The following is a 20,549-nucleotide window of genomic DNA, read 5'->3' as shown; positions in this document are numbered from 1 at the left end:
CCTCTCTAGAACTATCCCGCCTCTTTCTGCTTCTTCCCAAAGGGCTGTGTCCAACTGACTACACCTCAAAGTCTCAAGAGTCCACCCAGTGCCCATCTAGCTCCGGCTCAAGAACTCTCCAGACCAGGGATTTTAGGAACACCAGCCAGGAAAACACGGGTTCACGAGCAGGGCAAGCGCCAAACTGGTCGCAGCCAGGGGAGCGGCGCTCAGGGCGGGGCTGTTACGGGGCGGGGCCGGGCCGGGCCGGGCCGGGCCGGGCGGGGCGGGAGGAGCCTCTGGGGCCGCTTGGGTGTCACCACCAACCAGCTCCGGCCGGAAACTGGCGCTTGTTTCCGGCCGGACGGCCGAAAACCACCGATCCTGAACCAGCAGCCGGGAGTCCGAGTGGCGACCGAGTGGGGAGCAGGCAAAAAGCCACTCGGGAAGCCAGTCTAGATCAGTCCTGTCTGGCTCCAGCTCCTGATCCTGTGCGGAGCAACAGCCGCGGTCTCAGTCTCAGCCAACGCCTCCGCCTCCATCGTCGACGGGGGAGGGGCCGGCCGGACCCCTGGGTCACAGCCGAGGAATGAGGAGAGGCAGCCGGGCCCCGCGCTCCGCCCCGGCCTAGGGCCTTGCCCCAGGAGCCGCGAGGGTAACGGAGCCCCCGCATTGTCACCCTCCCCCGTCTGTTCCCGCCCCTCCCGCCTCTTCAGACTCCCAAACTCTGACCCTCTGATCGCCACTGTCCCTCTTCTCCTTTCTGATTGTATTTCACCCGGAGCCGTCTCTTCTCGGCACCCCCTCCTCGCCCTGACTGTTCCTTGCTTGGTCCCAACCTTTCTCCCGTTACTCCTCCCTTTCACCTGCGTCCCACCTTCCCAGCCCCCTTCCCCGTTCGTGGCCTCCCTTCCTCAGCTGTGCTGGGCAGTTTGGACGGTTCTCCTTATCAGCTAGACTTTCGGGGAGGGATGGTGGAATTTTAAGGTGGCCAGGAGTGCCGGCTACTACTCTCATAGTACGATAAAGTTCATTTTAAAGTCTCAAAAGTAAAATGAGCAGAAACCAAACTGTTCTGCCATATCGGTAGTTAAACTGAGGTGCGTCCAGTAATGGAGGAAGGGAGCGAAAAAGAAATGTGTATATGAGAAAGAGTGATAGAGAGATTGATTCTATGGTAGGCTTATGAACTTTGGAAAAAAGAAAAGTTGCCATGAGCCGATGGAAACTTTAGAAGCTGATGATGAGTAAGCCGGGGGCTGCGTGATCTCACTCCTCTTCTCATAATTACTAGGTTAACGGTGTGGCTCCGGTCTGGATGGAATGGGATTTGTTTACTGGGCCGGCGTATTTTTAGCTTCTCGGCTCACAAGGAGCAGCGCTCTGAGTCTCTCTCTCCCCCTCTCTGTCCCTCTTCCTCTCTTTTTCTCACTCTTCTCTCCCTCTGTGTATAGGTAGTCTGTCTCTGGAACCTAGGTGGCCTCTCTGGGCACAATAAATATAAAAATTAAACTAAAATAGCTTTTATATAAAAGATTCTCCCCAGCTCTTGAGGGAGTTTTCATGAATGCAAAGGCAAAAATTAGTTGACTTGTAGTTCATATATGTATAAAATACTTTCTATAAAATCAGAAACGGGTAATTGTTTAGTCTTTGACTCATCATCCTGTGTATTTAGATGTTAGAGGACGCTGGAACCCTTTGTCTTTCAACCTATTTCTAAAGTGAGAAAAGACAGAGGGAAGAAGTAGTAGGAAGGTGGGTCCATAAGGGTAGCTAGTCTTAAATCTTTTAAAAACATTTTCTATACTACGTAACTTTAAAAAGAGAGAAAATTTCCTTCCTAATAAATGAGGTTGCATTCTTGATGGAGAAGACAGTAGGGACTTAGGTTGGGTGGCTAGGGAGAATCAGACTTGTAATTGAACATTTGCTGTGCATAATTTACAAATGAATACATTATGGGCAAACAATTATACTCTTTGTCCTCATTGTTTTTCCCAGCTTTTCTTTTGAAGGTTAATAACCAACCTGCTGTGCTAGTCTATTGATATTTTGAAGGCTGGACAGAACTGTAAAATAAATGAAATTGATGATGTTCACAGGGAAGCCGAATACCAGTCTGTTCTAATTTCTACTGGCTACTCGGCGTGCCTCGGAGCACTTGCCTAAGTTGGTGGCCAGTTACTATGTACTTAGAGATTAGAAATGAATACACATATTAGGTCATGCTAGGAGTAATTGAGAAGTTAAACGTACTGAAAAGATTTTCCAAAACGGAAATAGATTATTTTTTGATTTTTTTCCATTTTGGATTATCAGCACCTTTCTACTGATAGTCGTCCATTAACATGAATGAATAATTTAGAATTGAACAGATACCCACTTTGGACAGTACGCATTGAAGCAGGAAAGAAAGAAGGAAAATAGTTTCCAAACTATCATTTTTGTTGTTGTTGTTGATGCCTACTTTGACTTATCCCTTTCATTTAATGCCAAAGACTTCCTTGTAAAAAAAAAAAGGGTGAACCTTTGCTAAAGGAAGGTCTATATACTGACTTGTATAAGGCAGGCTGACCAGTAATGGATTTTAATTATTAGTTGGACTTTGATGCAGTTATGTTGCCAGTAACTTGGAAATTTTCCTGACACTTTTTTCCCTTAATCTCTTTGTTTGGGGCTCCTATTGAAATGATTTAATTTGGAGGGTAATATCTAATTTTTCAAAATTACACACACAGTCCCGGAATCTTTTGACTATCAATAATTGTTTTAATTTGTGAGTTAGTTGGTGCCATTATTAGTGATGATATGTGGCAAATTCAGCTTATATCTGTATTTAGCAACTTCCCCTAGTTGAACTGCCTGTGTTATTCCCAGGGTTAGGGTTAGGGGTGGGGATTGAAGGGGTGAATAAAATTTAAGAATAAGTGTAGGGCAACCCAACAGCCCATCACTATTTTCAGTTCTCAGCAGGCTTTGTTGGTAATTTGGAGTGTCAATATACGTTACCAAATGAATTATGATGGAATAACTCAGTATTAAAAATAAGTTTTCAGATTGTCATGGGGCCACTTGTTAAAGTTTTAGAGCTCCTGAATGTCTCAAGCATGCTAAGTATGCTGGAAGAGGGCATTGTAAGGGAGCACTCTTTCTCCTTACTCCAGACACTCATCCCACCAGGGAAAAAATCCTGAAACAATGCTTTGAAGTATGACTTCAGCAGTATCTTTCCTATGCAAGCTTAGGAGCTGTGGAGTGGCAGCCTGGAATCCACTCAGCAGCGCCTGATAAGTGAGATAATTAAAATCTGTGTAACTAGAATATAGATGGTGTAACTAGAATATAGATGGTGTAACTAGAATATAGATGCAGAACAGCTTTTTCATGAATGCTTGAAATTAGTTGATTTTTCAGTATGATAGAAGGAAGTTGATTTTTTTAAAGTAATAAATCCTTACTGAATAATGATTGAACACTCCTATGGATAAGACAGTCTCCAAGCTTCAGTGACAGGCTTTGGGGAGATACAAAAGATGTAAAAAACAGGTGTTCTTGCCCTTGGGAGAAGGGTGATGTTGGGGAAGGCAGTATATAAGTGAGAAGGCAGACTGTTATTATAAGCTTTAACATTTAGGAAAAAGCATGTAAGCAAAACCATGTTTAATGTGCTACAAATGGGATATGTGAAGACTAGAAAATTTTAAGTAAAGTATGAATGAGGTAAATTAGAGAAGATTTGAATTAGGAAAATTTGAAATGGACTTGGGAAGTTATGGATTAGAGTCATAATGATGCGTGGGGTATGAAATTAGGTGGATCTTGGTTCAAATTGTGGTTCTTCTGTGACCTTGGACAATTTACTTCTCCATCTTTATATAATATATGTGAGCAAGTAAGTGAAATAGTTATTTTGTGTTGGGAGTAAAAGGAAATAGATCTTCTGGGCAGAAAGTATAGAATGTACAGTGTGCAGTTATGGTATGAATGACTAAGTTGTGTTTGTGGGGAGAATAAATAAGAATGACTAGAGAAAATGTGGGTTGCTCAAGTCATGGGTAGAGCAGGGGAGAGGGTGGAGGGGACTCAGAGGCCAGACTCTGTTGGGTGTTGAAGAAAGGGTCAATAGAGTCATTGTAGGTCCTTGAACAAAGGATGGATTTAGTGAGAAGTGAGCCCTCTGGTCCAGGAACTCAGGGACAAGGAGTGAAGCACCAATACATTGTGACTCTCCTTCTTTTCTGGACTATCCAGGCCTAAAGAGGTCAGCCAGGAGACCTAAGATTCCTTGTAGAAGTCTTTGTATTCACGCACCTTACTCACTATGTTGAACTCTGCTTGTTACTGTCTCACATTGTACCAGCCTGTGAGGCAGTCGTGCGACTGTGGTTGGATTCTCTTCAAGCTTATGGTAAGGACAGTGTTGTGTTTCAAGTGCCTTTGACTTTCAGTTACCTCTGCTATTGTAGGGAGCACTAGTTTAGGTAATTCAGAGCTTAAGAAATTTCTTGTTTTAAAAATCATACTTACTTTAGTGTTTGGGGATCATACTGATGGAATGAATTTGCAGTTCTGTTTCTTTTTTTTTTTTTTGGGAGCAAATAATTTTTATTTTTTACAAATACACGAAAGAATCATGCAATGCTGCCAGCATTGGATGCAATCCTGGGCCACAAGTCTGCACATTCCTTTGCAACTGGTCCTGTGATGGCAGAACCTTTCATCTCGCCTTTATTGTTTACTATGACCCCTGCATTATCTTCAAAATAAAGAAACACACCATCTTTTCTCCGGTATGACTTTCGTTGTCGAATTACCACCGCTGGATGTACCTTCTTTCTGAGCTCTGGTTTGCCTTTCTTGACTGTGGCCATCACCATGTCACCCACACCAGCAGCAGGAAGTCTATTCAATCGTCCCTTGATCCCCTTTACAGAGATGATATACAGATTTTTGGCTCCTGTGTTGTCAGCACAGTTGATCACGGCTCCAACCGGAAGACCTAAGGAAATCCGGAATTTCGCACCAGAGGACCCACCACGTCCTCGCTTCGACATCTTGAAGGCCGGAAAGGGACAAAAAGCTGCAGTTCTGTTTCTAAACCTGAATTACCTGATAGGAAAATATACTGATAGTCAAGAAACATCAGTCTTGAATTAAAAATTTTGCCTCAGAAATCCATAAAATGAACAGTCCATATGAGGATAATTAAGACTGGGCTACACTGAGTCTGTTAATGAAAACCAGTTTCTTTTCAAAATCTGTGTGGGTCCAATGCGGCCTCAGGCTGTCTGCTTTATTCCTAAGAGCGATTGGTAGAAGATGCCTATGTTGCATTCTGAATAAGTCTTTACGCACAGTATCTGGAGGAGTCCTGTTGCATCATACTACATTGTTGAAGATTAAGCTGGCCTTTTCAAAGGATTTGAGCTAGAGGCTCTGCAGGTATTAGCTCCTTTGAAAAATCTATTAGATTTTTCCTCCTGAAGTAAACTTGTTGAAAATATGGCCAATTTAAGAAAAAAGAGAAAAAGGAAGGAGATGTGTCCACACTTAAGAAGTAAACAAACAAACAAAAAACTCACACAGCTGTTCTTCCATCCTTGTCCTTTCAGTTGGCTTGTTTTCCTTCATCCTTGCCTCCCCCAGCCTTCTCATAATCATTACCAGACTATGTGCTTGTGATGTCATGGGCACAGGATTATTATTTACCACTGAAGTCAGGAGATTGTATTTCTGAGCTAAAATTCAGAGGTGGAAAAATCAGGCATTTTCATTTATGCAGTTTAGTCCAGGATTATTTGTAACTGTGTTTTTTAGAATTATGTCTTATACCTTAGACTTTAAGAAATAGTTTTGCATAGGAGAGACCACTAAACTATTATTTTTTGTGACTTGCTGTGAATTTGGTTCTATCAGGTGGTATGGAGGATCAGGAAAAATGACAGTTTTGTGCCCTTGAGGAATTTACAGTCCAGTTGGGAGTAAGGGGAGTTGCTTCGAAGAGGTGAATACCTATTGAGCCTCTTTATACCAGAGAAAATTTTAAAATGTGAAAGTATATTATCAATTGCATAATACAGATCTCAAACCATAAGTATTTTGGGAGAAGAATACTCAGGTAATTATGAGTGATCTCACAGAGGAATTGTAGTTTACTACAGATCTTTAGAAAATTGTATTAGGTGCAGGAAATGAAGATGAAGCAAATAACAAAAAAAAATCATTTCATTTTGGAGCTTGGAGAGATCAAGCAAAAACTTGGAAACAGGAATGTACTTGGGGTGTTCTTGGGGCAGTGATGAGACTGACCTGAGTTGAAGTGAATAGTCATAAAACAAAGGTGGTTAGGTTGGTTTGGAGCTGTGGTTTTTAGAGGGTCTTAAAAGTCAGGCTTGTAAGTTTAGATTTTAAATAATGGAAAACAGCTAACCACTGAGAATTTTTTATTAGGATGATAATATGATGATAACAGGAAATAGATTTGTTTGGAGGGAAGGGAAGCGAGCACCTGGGGTGTTTGCGGTGATGAGACCTGAGTTAGGGTTGTGGAGGGGAAAGAGTGAAAAAAAAGATTATGAAGGGAAAATCAAAATCAGGGAGGACTGGATGTGGAAGATGAGGGAGGGTGATTGATCAAACGTGAATATGGCATTTTAAGCCTGGGTTTCTGAGACATTGACTGGAGTAAAGAAGTCAGGGAGGTTTCCTCATTTCTTAGGGAAATATGAGCTCAATTGTAAATGTTTTGGACTTAAAAAGTGGCAACGAAATGTCCAAATGAAAGCTGTTCCAGTTGTTAGAGATGAGCCTTAGCTGGTGGAGAGGTGGGGGTAAATAATGCTTGAAAGTATGGTTTTGGAGTTCATTAACATTACTGTTACAGCTGTAGCCAAGAAAATGAATAAGCTCTCTAAAGACTAGAGCTTAGGAAAAGAGTGGAAGGCCACAGATAGTGGTACTGATAAGCACTACTATTGTCTACTCTTCAGGCCATTTTAATCAAGTTTTTCCTTCTCTTTTCATCTTTTCCATTCCTGTCTTCCCTACCCCATCAAATATCCTTTGAATGGGTCTTACCTTGTAAGCACTGTCTTAGGCACTGAGGAAGCGGATAAGTTAGACAAGGTCTCTGCCTCCAGGGAGGTTATGGGTCTAGTGGGAGATAGATGTGTCAATATATAGATGAAGTGAAGTGTGATTGATGTTATGATAAAGGTATGTAGGGGGCAGTTCTGCCTTGGACGTTCAGAGGTTGGGAAGTGCCTCCCAGAGGAGATGATATTTGAGCTGAGTCTTGAAAGATGAGTTAAGGATGTACCCTACAGATGAGAGAGACATACACTTGAGGCCGAGAAAACAGCATGAGTAAATGCTTAAAGGCACGAAACGGCCAGACTTCTCCAGGTAACGTTTAAGTACTTATTAATATTATGGTTGGAGGATAGGGTTGGAGGTCAGGGATGAGGCTGGAGAAGTAGGTAAGGCTGATCATGGACAGTTTTATCTTGTGCTGCATGAAATGATAAGCCATTTAAGGGTTTTTAAACATTGGTTGATAAAGTTTCATGTTCTAGAAAGATTATTTTGTCAGTGGTATAGAGTAGATTGGAGAGGAACAGAGCAAAAGACTTTTGAAATAACTTACTAATACATTTTTTGTCGAGTTATCATGTTTGTAGAAATAGAATCAGAGAACAAGAGGGACTGTTCCCCTTTCTTTGTCTCCTTCATTGATTTTCAGATAGAATACCTGAGATTTACTCTGGATCACAGAAGTAGTGAAGTGATGGCTTAGTCTGAAATTCAGTATTCATGGCTATAATGTAGTGGGTGATTAATAAATGTTAGCTCACCTCTCTAATTCCCTCACAAGTCCTGTTGCAATGTTTGTTCCATTCTGCCACGCTGCATTGTGCTTGAAGACAGAAGGACTTCTGTCATTTCATTCCATCGTCCTTTTTTCTAGTTGAGAGTGAACAGTGCTATTTTCCCGGGTCTGACTGAGGAATATTTGCCCCAAGAGTGCCATGGGGATTTGGGGCTTTGGCCTGGGGCAGTTGGATGCCCTGGAGTGGAGTGACTAGGGTGTTAGAGTTCTTCAGTGATTCAAGAGATTCAGATGTGGAGGGATGTCAAGGTATTTGTTTTATTGTGTGTGCAGATGTATTTATCTCTCCTGCTAAGTTCCCTTCTAGTTTTCTTTTAAACTTAGTTTTAAGCTGTATCAATGAAACTTTGATAAAAGAAATAAGTTAAGATAAATTGGGTACCAGCAAAAAGTATATCTAAAAAAAAAAGATTTGTCATTATTCTTGGATTCTACCTCTTTCTTCCCCATGTTTTTAATGTCATTGGGTTTTTGTGAAGGTAAATTGTTTGGGTTTAAAGTGCAAAGTAAGAGTTTGGATTTTGTGTTTTACGTCTTTTTTTGCTGGAGAACAGAATAGGATAGAAGACCTCTTAGAGGTCCTTGGGTTCCCCTGGGAAAGTTGGAACATGAGGGGGATGTGGAAGGATGGATATCTTCCATTGACAAGCCTTCATCAAAACTTAACTGATTTATGAGCTCCTTACTCCTTCCTCTGGGCTCTGTCAACATCTTCTCTAGAGAAGGGCCTTGGATTGGATACTGTCCACTTTAGCAGAGCTGCCAATTCTTAATTCTTTCTCAAGTGGGCAAGGGTACATTTTGTTTTTGTTTGTGAGTGTTTGGGGGAGGGGTGGAGAGAGAGGAGGCACAGAATAGCTACTCATAGTGAGTCTTTATCTGAATTCCTATGTAACTGGAAGTTTCCTTGGCTTTGTTTTAGGGGAGATGACTTGGTTACGCCGGCATTTAAGTTACGTGGGAAGGTGGTTCTCACTCCCTTCAGTTATCTGATCTAGGATGGCAATAAATACTTCTTTCTTGTCCATATTTGTCAGCCCCCCGCCCCCGACTTTGCTCCCAGTGCCTTTTGTGCACATTGGCTGAGGGATGTGAAGGGTCCTCTTCAGTCTCAGCTGAGCTTATCAAGGGTCCTCTTCAAGTTTAGGGGAACCTAAACCAGCTCCTGATTATTCTTGTGTGAATGACTCCCCTATTCTTCCAGTCTCCCGGCCCTTTCTTAATTTTAACATTTTGAATAATAAGATATTTTAAATATTTTGATAAGTTCAGGGGAAAAAATCCTAACATGATTTTGAGCCCACAACCCAGATTTAATGGTTATTAACATTTTGTCAGGTTTATTTTAGATTTCTCACTGTCTTTAAGATATAAACTGTTAAGTATTAGATATAGCCAAAGTCCTACTCTGCATCCTTATCCCCTTCCTCTTTCCTGGGAAATGAATACTGGCCTAAATTGGTATGTATCATTGCATTTTATCTTTTATACTTTTAAAAAAATGTGTAATGTAGGCACAAGCAACATATAGTTTTCTTTTGAAATCATAAATAGAATCATACTGCAGGTATTTTTTGCAACCCTGTCTCTCAGTGGTGTTTTTCAGAATTATTTTCATGTAGATCTAGTTCATTTAACCACCGAATCTTTAAGCGTGTTTCCTCTACTGCTCTCCCCACTTGCCTTGTGAAATAGTCTACCATCAAAGTCCCAGTTTAAACCCTATCTTCCATGAAAACTTTGCTGATTTTTTTTTCTCCTGCAAGCCGTGATCTTTCCTATTTCTGAAGCTGCCTATCATTTTATTGATACTGATCTGGTCGTAGTTATGAATTTTTGTGTTTTAGTTTATTTATGCCCTTGGCTTGCCGCTCCTTGAAAGCAGATAAGTTTCTTTTATCTTTGTATCCCTCATGGCACTTGCCACAGTAACATAAACATATTAGGCATTTAGTCACTATTAGTTACTAAATGGTTAATTAATGAATAAAACAATAAAAACAGTCCTCTGAGTTGGTGAGCTGTGTAATTATGAGCAATATAGTGTGGCCTTTATGAAAATAAAGCTTATAAAGAAACAGCACTGGAAATTATATAAAAATGTACATAAATGTTGAGTACATTCAAGACTGACTTCCTGTGGGAGATGAGAGCAAACATTCCTGAGAAATGAAATGAAAATTGATTGGTGATATCATCCCAGTGAGGAAACTCCTGGGAATTGATCCTGATGGCATTTGAGGCAGTGTACTTCTGTGGCCAGACTCATTTCACTAGCTATCAAATTCTGCTATTGTCATCAAGGTCTTGATACCTTCACTGGAGATTTACATTGGTGGTGAGAAAAAGCAGCCTATCTGTTCACTTAATAAATACTGCTGAGAAACAGGAATTCTTTGGCCTCTAAAAAAGAAAGCCTAATAAATGTACACATTTGTGTGTATATGTACATGTATTTTTAACAGCACCATTTTAATCAACGAGACCAGATTGTACCTCAGCAAAATATTCTTAAGCTTTTAATTCTGGAATGTGTAGTACCAACATAACGTTGTTTAGGCCTCCCCAAAGCCCTTCCCTCCCCAGCCAGGAAGAAATTAAATGTTAAGTTGAACTATAATGAAATTGCAATTTTATAGATAAAATAAGTCATATTACCAATGGTTATTCTTTAAACTTATATTTAGGTTGTTAGGTTTAATGGTTATTGTGTTAAATGGTTATTGCTTAAGCTTGTATTTAATGGTCATTGCTTAAACTGTGGTTAAACTTAATAGGTCAGGTCTTGATTTCCTGTTGGAGTTCTAAAGAACATTATCATAGACCTTTTTGAAGTGAATAATTCCAACTCTATTTATAATTCTAAAATGCACTTCTGAACTTTGCAACAGATTTTCTTTTTGTAGTTATCTTTAGCTCCAATTTTTGATAAAACGTTCTTATTTCTCAGCAGATGTTTAGTATATTTGGGAAGGTTGTGGGGGAATGTGTGAGGGTTTTAGGGCACACAACCTCACCTCAGGAAAATGAGCCTGAGATGAAAACTCTTGCTGTCAGTAGCTATAATACATGTAATTGATTGAGTTGATTTTAATGAACTTACAACCTTTGAGTAAATGACTCCCCCACTATCGTTTCCTGCCACCCTCTCATGTCTTTTCTCTAGTCTTGATAAGGGAGATCTGGAGTGGTGGGGAAAACCATGGAAGAGAAAATTTCTTGTCACCATTGACTTTATCTGGAGACTTAACAGGGAAGAGTGTAAGAGCCCTAACTCCTGGCACCAGATTCCTACCTGTGGTTCCCCCAACAGTTCTTAGGTTAAAAGGGAAGAGGAATGCAGATGTCAGGGGAAAGAGCAAAGAAACAGTGTAGAGAGCGGGAGTTAACAGATATCATAGAATAGGACTGAGGAACAGGGGATATGCATACAAATTTAAAGAGGTTCTATTTCCTCCTGTCATTCCAAACCTGGCTTAGAATTCTTTATAAACCTTGTACCTTAACTATACCAAAGGTGTATCGAGGAGGCCACATCAGCTTTGAAAGCATCATCTTTGTGTTCTAAAATCATTCTTTGAAACGTCAGGTCACTTTAAATGAGGTGGTCTAGTAGCGCCTTTGGAATCATTAATAGCCAACTTTAAAAGAAAAGAATTCATCTGAGGCTTTAGAACTAATCAGTCTTGATATTTACATGAAGATAGTCCCATGTGAGGAACTGAGGCAAGATAATGGGAACATATAATAATGCTAACAAAAATATTTTAGTATGCTCTCATTTCTTTTAAAAACTTTCCTGCTCTTTTGAGTTTCTTTGTGGGTATTTGCTTTCATTGTTGAACTGGGAGCTCACCTGGCTGAGTGTTTAGACTCTTCATTTTCTGAAAATTTCCCTTAGTACTAGGGGCAAGATTATCTAATATGAGGAATACTTGGTCCCTGTTTACTGACCTGGGATAAAGACTTCCCAGATTCCTCAGAAGTCTGCAAATAGAATTTGAGAGTTAGACTTAAGATTTGCTGCATCCTAACTTCTTTGGATGCCTAAAGTAGATTCCTAGCTATTTGACACAAGGTGACCTCTCATTTTAACGTTAAGTTCCTTCTGTCACACATCTTTGTAATTGTTTGTAGTATTCTAGTTCATGATGGAAATTTAGATTGAAAAAAGTCATGTGCAGAATTCCCTTGATGTTTGCTTCCTGGCTGAGATGATAGATTCCTTTTTACTGAACACGTGCTGTGTACTGGAATTTGGACAAGATGCTCTAAGGAGATGCCAAGGTTATGTTACCTACTAAATAAACTAAACAAGTATTAGGAGAATTGGCTCCTTGGGAATTTATATTCTGGGTTAAAATAGGATACACACACAAAGACACATTTAGAAAAAAGAAAAACAGACTGCATAGTATTATGTATAATCTCACATAGTATTTTAGAATGGAAAAGGAATTTACATATTGTCATCATTTTCTAGGTGAGGAAAATGAGGCCCAGAATATTTAAATGACTTGTTCAAGGTAGTTACCCTTACCAACAAACATTTTATTGGATATCTGCCCTCTGAAAAGTTAGGCCTCAGGTATAGAAAGATTAAAGTCATCAAGAACTTAATAATTAGTTATGAAGACTGAATGTTTGCATAAAAAGATAACTAGTAATACAAAGTCATGGGTATTAAGTGTCAGTACCCATTGACACTGCATATACTCTCCAACCCCCAGTTTTGAAGATAAAATAGTCCTTCCCCCTGCTTGTAGGTAGGTTGCTCTGGTTACAAACTATAGGTGAAGTAGCCTCAAAGGCTGCATTAGTCTTTTTGGGGTAAAGGGATAAAGATATATAGTTATACAGAAGTCTAGAGAGAGTGGATAGGGAAAATTTGTACCCTTAGGATAATCTAGGCCTCAGAGAGGAGAGAAGACTGGGTAAGTGTAGAGGGGAAACATTCAAGGTGTGAGAACAGGGGGCTGAGCCTGTCTTGTTTGCGGGGGGCAGAACAAGTAGACACAGTGTTTCATCTAGGAGAGCAATGAGGTTAATAAAGCTGGAGGGTTAGATGAATTGGAGAGGACCTTAAATCCCATGTAGAGGATTTCAGTTTATCTTTACAACAAAAAATCCTTGAACAGGGAATTATGTATGTAAATCAGCATTTTCGGAAAATTGTTTCAGCCATGTGGTATGAAATGAAAGAAGAGAGAGCAGTTAGAAGACTATTAAATTCTGGGAAAGGAGTCTTTACAGGGCCGATGGGAATGGAGAAAGGGGAGAGATTCAAGTGATTTGAAGAAAACTAAACACCATTTGGTAACTGCTTTTATAGGAAAGGGATAGATAAGAACAATGCACATGTTTTTAATCTGGGTTATAGCAGTAGGGGAGCTGGTTGGTTTCTAATACATTTATTCTCCAAAGGAATGCCTTGGTGGAAAAAAGCAGAGTCTAGCCCAACATTCAGATAATACTGAGCACAGAGTTTAAGTGACTGGTTTGCATGCCTCGTAAGTATTGGAACTTGGTGTAAGCCCATGCTTTTGACTGTTGTCCAGTGCTATTTCTATTATATACAGCTTACAAGGGGGTGGGTCAAGTGGTTAAAAACACAGAGCCTAGAAGTGAAATGGGAAGTTGAAGACCACATTATGATGAGGTTTAACCACAAGTTGTTTCAGTTCTACATAGGTTTTCCTTGTAAATGTGTATAGTTCTCTCAGGCTCACAATGTTACAATGACCTGGGTTTCTTAGAACTATCTTCTGAGTTTCACTTCCTCACAGTCAAGGAAAAAACTTCCCTTTAGATTTTGGACTTAATTGCATATACTCTCTGACCCCCAGTTTTGAAGATAAAATAGTCCTTTCCCCTACTTGTAGGTCGGTTGCTTTGCTTACAAACTATGGATGAAGTAACCTCAAAGGCCACCTTAGTCTTTTTGGAGTAAAGTGAGGAGAGTTCTGGACCCAAATCTTTCAAGCTTATTTACTCTGTCAGCAGTTAGGAACAGTCTCCTTACACAGATCTTATTACCTAAAAAGGGCTGTAAATTGTATGGATCAATATGGTATTTTTGCTAATGGTATGTTTTTAGAGAATCAAATGGCCTTGTGAAAAATCATTTATATTTTGTTTTTAAATATGTAGTCAGGTATATTTAAGGTGGGACTCTTTCTTACACCTTTTTTCCTTTTCTTTTCTTTCCCTTTCTTCCAGGGTTTTACCAGGTGTGGTAACAGATACCTGCAGACTCAAAATAGCATTTTCTGGATCAGCTAACACTTACTATATATCTGCTGTAAGGGTCTAACACTGTTATGTAATTTCATTAGCCAAGATTAACTATTTCTAGATTTTATGCTAAGTCCCTACTAGCCAGTGTATTCCAATGTTTGGCTTCTACAATTCTTATCCTATCTTAATCCTTGCCATGACGCTGCTTCTGTAACTTTTTCTTGGTATGTAATTTTATTTATTTATTATTCAGGCTGTGCTGGGTCTTCGTTGCCGCCTTCCTCTAGTTGTGGAGAGCAGGGTCTGCTCTAGCTGCGGTGCGCGGCTTCTCATCGCGGTGGCCTCTCTGGTTGCAGAGCATGGGCTCTAGGGCGCGCAGGCTTCGGGAGCTGTGGCTGTGGGCTCAGGAGTTGTGCATAGGCTTGGTTGCTCCACAGTACGTGGGGTTTTCCCAGATCAGGATCTGCCTTGTATTCTACGTTGGCAGGCAGATTACTGAGCCCTTCTTTTATAAAAAAAGGGAAGCCCTTCTTTTATAACTTTTGCCCTGGCTAGGGAATAAAGGGGAGAAAACTTTACTATTTATTAGTGAAGACCCTACGCTGAGTTATACTAAGGGCTTTATATTACCACCTTATTTAGTACTAATAACAATTCCGTAGGTTAGATATTCTTATACCTGCTTGCAGATAATTCATCCAGAGCATTTATTACTATGGTAATATTAATTCACCAGGATATTTCGGCACAGTGTAAGGTGCTGAGGGATATCACAGTGAATATCAGATAAGGTCCCTGCTAAGGCATAGAGAAGTTAAATAGCTTGCGCAAGGTGACATAGCAAGAAAGTGGCAGAGCTAGGATTTAAATATAGATCTGATGGATTCCAAAGGGAATGTCTGCAACAGTTATTATAATATGCTGCCATTTACATATATTACATGTTCTCTGTAACTGCACATATCAAGTTGTAAAAACAGGTGAGTTCCCCCAGTATTTCCTTTTTAAAGGGCTCTTGATGAGTCCAAGAGAGAAATCTGCCTTGGTGCTGCTAAGCGCAGCTGCACAGTTCTTTTCCTCTCTTCCCCCACCTCTCCCCACTCTGTCTGAACCCACTCATACCTGGCTTTAAACTGGACAGCCTGACCTGCTTTGGCATTTGGATGTGTTTGTGCTTTGAGGACTTTGTTTCTTTGACTTCCTTGCCCACTTGCAAGTTCTTTCTTGTAGCACAATGATGAGTAATATGTTGTTAACATTGTAATGTGGTCATGCCAGTTGGAATTTTTTTTTTTTTTCTTTTTCCCTTGGTTCTTTCTGATGAGTGTGTGACTCTTGGGTCAAACTTGCTTTCTACAGCTCATTCAAACAGAGAAGACTTTCTGTATTCAGAGGACTAGAAAATAGTCTCAAGATTGGGAGGACTATTAAAATTCAGTGTCTTCTGCCCAGCTGAAATTCAATTTTGTTAGCATTTTGGGTTTATTCTTTAGCAAGTGTGATCCAAGAGAGTACTTGTTAGATTAAGGCCATTATTACCATGTGCCATATTTGGAATGAGCAGTGTTCTGGAGTTAGGAGCTTAAAAATAGGCACAGGTTTTTTTTTTCATGAGCATTACATAGTAGAAAGCATTAAAAGATGCTTAAATCTGTGAGAGTGATGTGCTGAATTCCAGTAGGAACTGTATTCTAAGAACTAATAAGGTGGGATCAAGGTTGTAAGTGTTAAAACTAGTATTGGGGATCCAGTCAATTTAGCATTTTGATTCCAGGAATTTCTGGGCATGACTCATGAGGTTAATGAGGTGATTTATGTGCATGTGTCTAGCCTAGTGCTTGCTACTTATTTGGTGCACAATAAATGTTAGTTAAATCTTTAAAAGATACTTGAATACGGAGTGTTGTCAGTTTGTTTTTCTAGAGCAGCTTCTTCATCATTAAGTATTCCTTCTTTTGAAGAATATTTGTTGAGCCTTTAACTGTGGGTAAAGCATTTGGGACAGATTTATAATAGCAGATTCTTACTGAGTCTGTGATCTTAACATTTATAAATTGAATCAGTTAGGCCTAGTGTTTAATGGGGAATTTGTGATTTTACTTTGCTAGAGTCAGTCCTTTGCTTTTTTGATAGAAATAACTTCTTGACTCTTTGGTGGAGTTAAAAATGCTTGCTTTTTAATTCCAGTTAAACTGGGTTTGATTTTTTTGATATTTGAGATAGTTGCCTATGATGTTTCCTTTTATCCTTTCTTCATTTTTTTCAGTAAATAAGACAATATATTTGAAAAATGTATTGTGAATTGCAAAGCTAGTGGTTGTTATCTCCACAACTGCCAGTACTAATGTTACGGATTAGTAATGAATAGGATTCATTCTTAACAGGGGTTAGTTTCCATGATTAATTTCAAGGAGAAAAACTCAGAGGACAATGGGATATTTGCCATATGATTTGTGTACTAATTGATGATACCTTTTGTACTTTTTGTGGAAGGGAGAAGGAGAAGCAGAGACTTGTCACCCTGAAAACTTGGCCTGGTGGTCTGTCATTGTGAAGGGTTGCCTTATACTACTTTGCTGTGCTCTGTAGTGGCAAGAAAATTAAGCAGGATTTATTGTCTGTTAGAAGCTTATAGTACATTTTACTGGAAGCATCTGTCTACACAGGAAACAGTTCATCCCAGTTTGTTGGTAAGATCAACTGCATTCCTACATTACAGACCTTATAATGAATAACAAAGTTAAGTTGGTCAGTCCGGGGTAGTATCTGCCTGGCCTCACAGTGTAGGAAGATTGAGGAGACAGTGCCATTGGCCAAAATATTTGGTTAGCTGTTATCATCAAAAGCCTTTGCAGTCAACTTCTGATGACTGGCATTTTTGGAGAACATGTGATTTTTATAATCCAAAATAAGTTATTTGGTAAATTTTGAAAAGACTACTTACTTTTCAAAATTTCCTTTTCATCTTTTTCCATCTTTTGTCCCTCTCCCTTAGTAAATCTTTGTCCAATAAAGGAATTTCGCTGATACATATCTGGCGTTTTCTGTGGAACCAGCCCATTAGATGAACATATAGAAAGCAGGGATACTGTCTCATAGCTCAGTTAGTAAAGAATCTGCCTCCAATGCAGGAGACCCTGGTTCGATTCCTGGGTTGGGAAGATCCACTGGAGAAGGGATAGGCTACCCACTCCTGTATTCCTGGGCTTCCCTTGTGGCTCAGCTCATAAAGAATCCATCTGCAATGTGGGAGACCTGGGTTCAATCCCTGGGTTGGGAAGACCTCCTTGAGAAGGGAAAGAGTATCCACTCCAGTATTCTGGCCCGGAGAATTCCGTGGACTGTATATAGTCCATGAGGTAGCAAAGAGTCCGACCTGACTGAATGACTTTCACTTTCAGTTGATGCATGGTGTGTTCTCTTCACTCAGCAGGCTGCCTGGCATTGAGTGGGTCCTTAATAAGTGCTTACTGAATGACCGAGTCCGGAGGCTAAGGTTTTCATTGGGGAGAACTGTATGACTCTCAGTGCTACTGTGCTGATAATGGCCCTTTCTAAGAGGACGAAGCAATGTAGCTTTCTTGAAAATAAATGTGAATGCGAGGAAAGTTTTTGCTTTGATATTTGCAGGCATTTTACATTTTTGGACAAGGAGAAGTAATATGTTAACGGTTTGTGCTTTCTCTGTTGATTTTTGTGTTTTATTCTATTCAAAGTTTAATTATTGCTATGATATTTTAATAATGTATGAGAAGCATAGCTTCATACTATCAATAGAAAAGAAAAAGAAAAATCTCTATCTCACACATAATTTTATAAAACTTCAGACCTGAGGAATGTAAGTCTAGAAGAATATAGTATCTCAAATCCAATTTATATTTTTAGTGTTGTTGAGCAAAACAAAAATGATGATTTGATTTGAATGTGTCTTTGTGATTTTCTTTATAAATGACTTTCCTTTTTTAATATGGTTTACTTAAGTAATTAAATTTCCCAGGTACACATTTTTTTCTTTGATATACATCTGTAGAAGTAAGAGATTTAGCTGGGTAGCAGGAGGAGATGGAATTTTCATAGATAAATCCACAAAGTGGATTACATGGAGAATTGAAAGTTAGCAGTATATGTGAAGTCAAGTGAAGATTTCTGGAATAGGAGTTAACCAACTTATGTTCTACACAGTTTTCTCACTAGTTAGCTTTGGGCAAGTCACTTAATCTTGCTAGTCAATTAATCTCACTCACCTGGTTCTCATTGTTCTAATCTGTCACTTGAGGGTATGGAATGAAATGATCTCTGATACCCTGGTTCTAAAGTCCGTAATTCTAAAGGGCCAAATAAAGAAAATAGACTGACTTTTGGTCCCTTACCACCAGCCTTGTTCCACATAAGTTCTGAATGTGACATGCTGATTCTGTAAATAATAGAAGTGTATAACCTATATTCCCAGGTAGACTAGACTTGTCAGATTGTGTTATATGCTCATAATTGATTTTATGTGCATAAATATAAGAGGCTTGCTTGCTTTTAAAGGAGCAATTATTACCACAAAAGGCACAACCTAGGAGGTGCTAGTGGTCAAGCACCCGCCTGCCAATGCAGGAGACATAGAGCTGCGGGTTTGATCCCTGGGTTGGGAAGAGACCCTGCAGAAGGAAATAGCAACCCACTCCATTATTCTTCCCTGGGAAATCCATGGACAGAGGAGCCTGCCAGGCTACAGTCGATGGGGTCACAAAAAATCGAACACAGCTGAAGCAACTTAGCATGCACATGCATACAAATGAAAGGGACCCCAATAATGCTCAAGATACCCTGGGTTGGAGTTTCTGCTTCTTACCTGTAACCTGGAAATAGGAATATGTTTGTGTTGGCATGCTTGGTGGAGGGCAGGAGAGGGTTGTGGTGGCTAGCAGACAGTGTGGGTGAATGTGGATAGTAGTTATAAAAGCAAAATATTCAAGAGTTCTCCAACCTGTGGACTTTACATGGCTAGACTGATTTGACTGTGCTATAAATCCCTGGGGAACTGATATGAACCCTGTGTTGTATTCAAATTCAGAATACGTAGGTCCAGGCTCCTTGCTGTCTGGGTAGCACTTAAGCTTTGTAAGCTGCTCTGTGTGTATGTGTTTTCCATCAGAAAACGGGGGATAAAAGTCTCAATGGGTATTTTTAAAATTTTTATTAAATGAGGCCATATTTGTGAAAATGCTTTTAAAACAAATAAATTACAGCAAAAGAGAAGCTATTCTCGTGAACAGGAAGCTGTACAAATACATTTATTCATTTAGATCTTGATTATGCATATCTGTGGGTTGAATGGTGACATTTAATAATTCAGAAGACTATTTTAGGTATTTTTTTAGGTATAGATTAGCTCTCGATTATCCACATACATGTACTAGCATGAATAATTTAGAACCACAAATATTTGTTAGGCATCTGCTATCTGCCAGGCAATTTATTAGGCCTGTTTAGAATTTTTTAAAGTACAAAATAAAGGTGCCAACCTCAAGGATCTTAGTCCTACCTAGAATGCATCTTGTTTTTCCGTCTCATGAGCTCTTACACATCCTAAAGCCTCAGTTTGAGAAACTTCCCTAACCCATCCAGGTAAACTAGTTGCTTCTTATACTTCTTACCCCACTGGGCACTAGAAACATGTTTAGATTTCTCACACCAAACTGGAGTCCCTTGAAGGTAGGACTGTGGCTTCTCCCTTTGTATCCTCAGGCTGTGGTGGACCCAGCTTGGTAAATTTTGAATGAGTGACTGATAGATTGGTGAGATAAATGTCAGGAAGGCCAACTAATATGACAAGGTAGTATATGGTATCAGCAAGTGCCAGTGAGCGTTTCACACATTGTACCTATAGGGGTTCAAATGAGGTTTAGATATAGCCAGGAAAGGTGGTTCCATGGAACTGCATTTGAAGAATTAAAAAAAATAATAGTGATTAAAGTATCTTTCTTTGAACTGAATTATATAATTTAAAAAAAGAAAAATTTCTTTTTCCAGTTGTTTGAGGCTTTTATAAAAATTAGTAATCGTATGGCGAAGGAAGTTAATTTATCAGAAGAAATTTACAAAGTGAATTAATTTCATGTGGGTAACTAATCTCAGATGGGATAGTCTTTGTAATTTTTTTTCCTTCTGCTATTTCTTCCCTTAAATGGAAGTTCTGTAATTGACAGTGAAATGACCATTAATTAGGAATCAATAAGGGGAGAGAAGGTTGTCAACTACTGAATATTTGAGGGTTGATTCTAGAGAAATGGTGTGTTATTAAACTAGCCTGTGTGGTTTCATAGTATTTATTTTTCTCTCATGTCAAAAGTTCAGTAATCAGAATATTTTTAAGGGCTCGTAGAACTTTTGTTTGTTTGTTTTACAGGTTTTTCTTCTAAAAGTTGAACTTATTGGTAGTTGAACCTTGGTC

At 39.5% G+C, this 20,549-nt stretch overlaps 2 protein-coding genes across 2 annotated transcripts in view; one reads left to right on the top strand and one right to left on the bottom strand.

Moving 5' to 3' along the window:
* Positions 1-327: 327 nt before the first annotated feature.
* The window catches only part of OTUD7B (OTU deubiquitinase 7B), a 57,244-nt gene continuing 37,022 nt past the window's right edge, over positions 328-20,549 (top strand). The window contains exon 1 of the mRNA XM_043457189.1: positions 328-634. The gene's annotated coding sequence lies outside the window, so the exon portion shown is untranslated. The remainder of the gene's footprint in view (positions 635-20,549) is intronic.
* Positions 4,559-5,066, bottom strand: LOC122434069 (60S ribosomal protein L23). The gene has a single exon (XM_043457231.1). The coding sequence runs from the start codon at positions 5,034-5,036 to the stop codon at positions 4,614-4,616; it is 423 nt and encodes a 140-aa protein (XP_043313166.1). The 5' UTR covers positions 5,037-5,066; the 3' UTR covers positions 4,559-4,613.

The sequence above is a fragment of the Cervus canadensis genome, chromosome 2, assembly GCF_019320065.1.
Source record: "Cervus canadensis isolate Bull #8, Minnesota chromosome 2, ASM1932006v1, whole genome shotgun sequence".
Taxonomy (NCBI): Eukaryota; Metazoa; Chordata; class Mammalia; order Artiodactyla; family Cervidae; genus Cervus; species Cervus canadensis.
Note: the sequence above shows the minus strand (reverse complement) of the source record. Positions and strands in the feature narration are given on the sequence as shown.

Excerpts from the sequence above, each read along its gene's own strand:
- LOC122434069 (XM_043457231.1), bottom strand. The coding sequence starts at position 5,036 with ATGTCGAAGCGAGGACGTGGTGGGTCCTCTGGTGCGAAATTCCGGATT.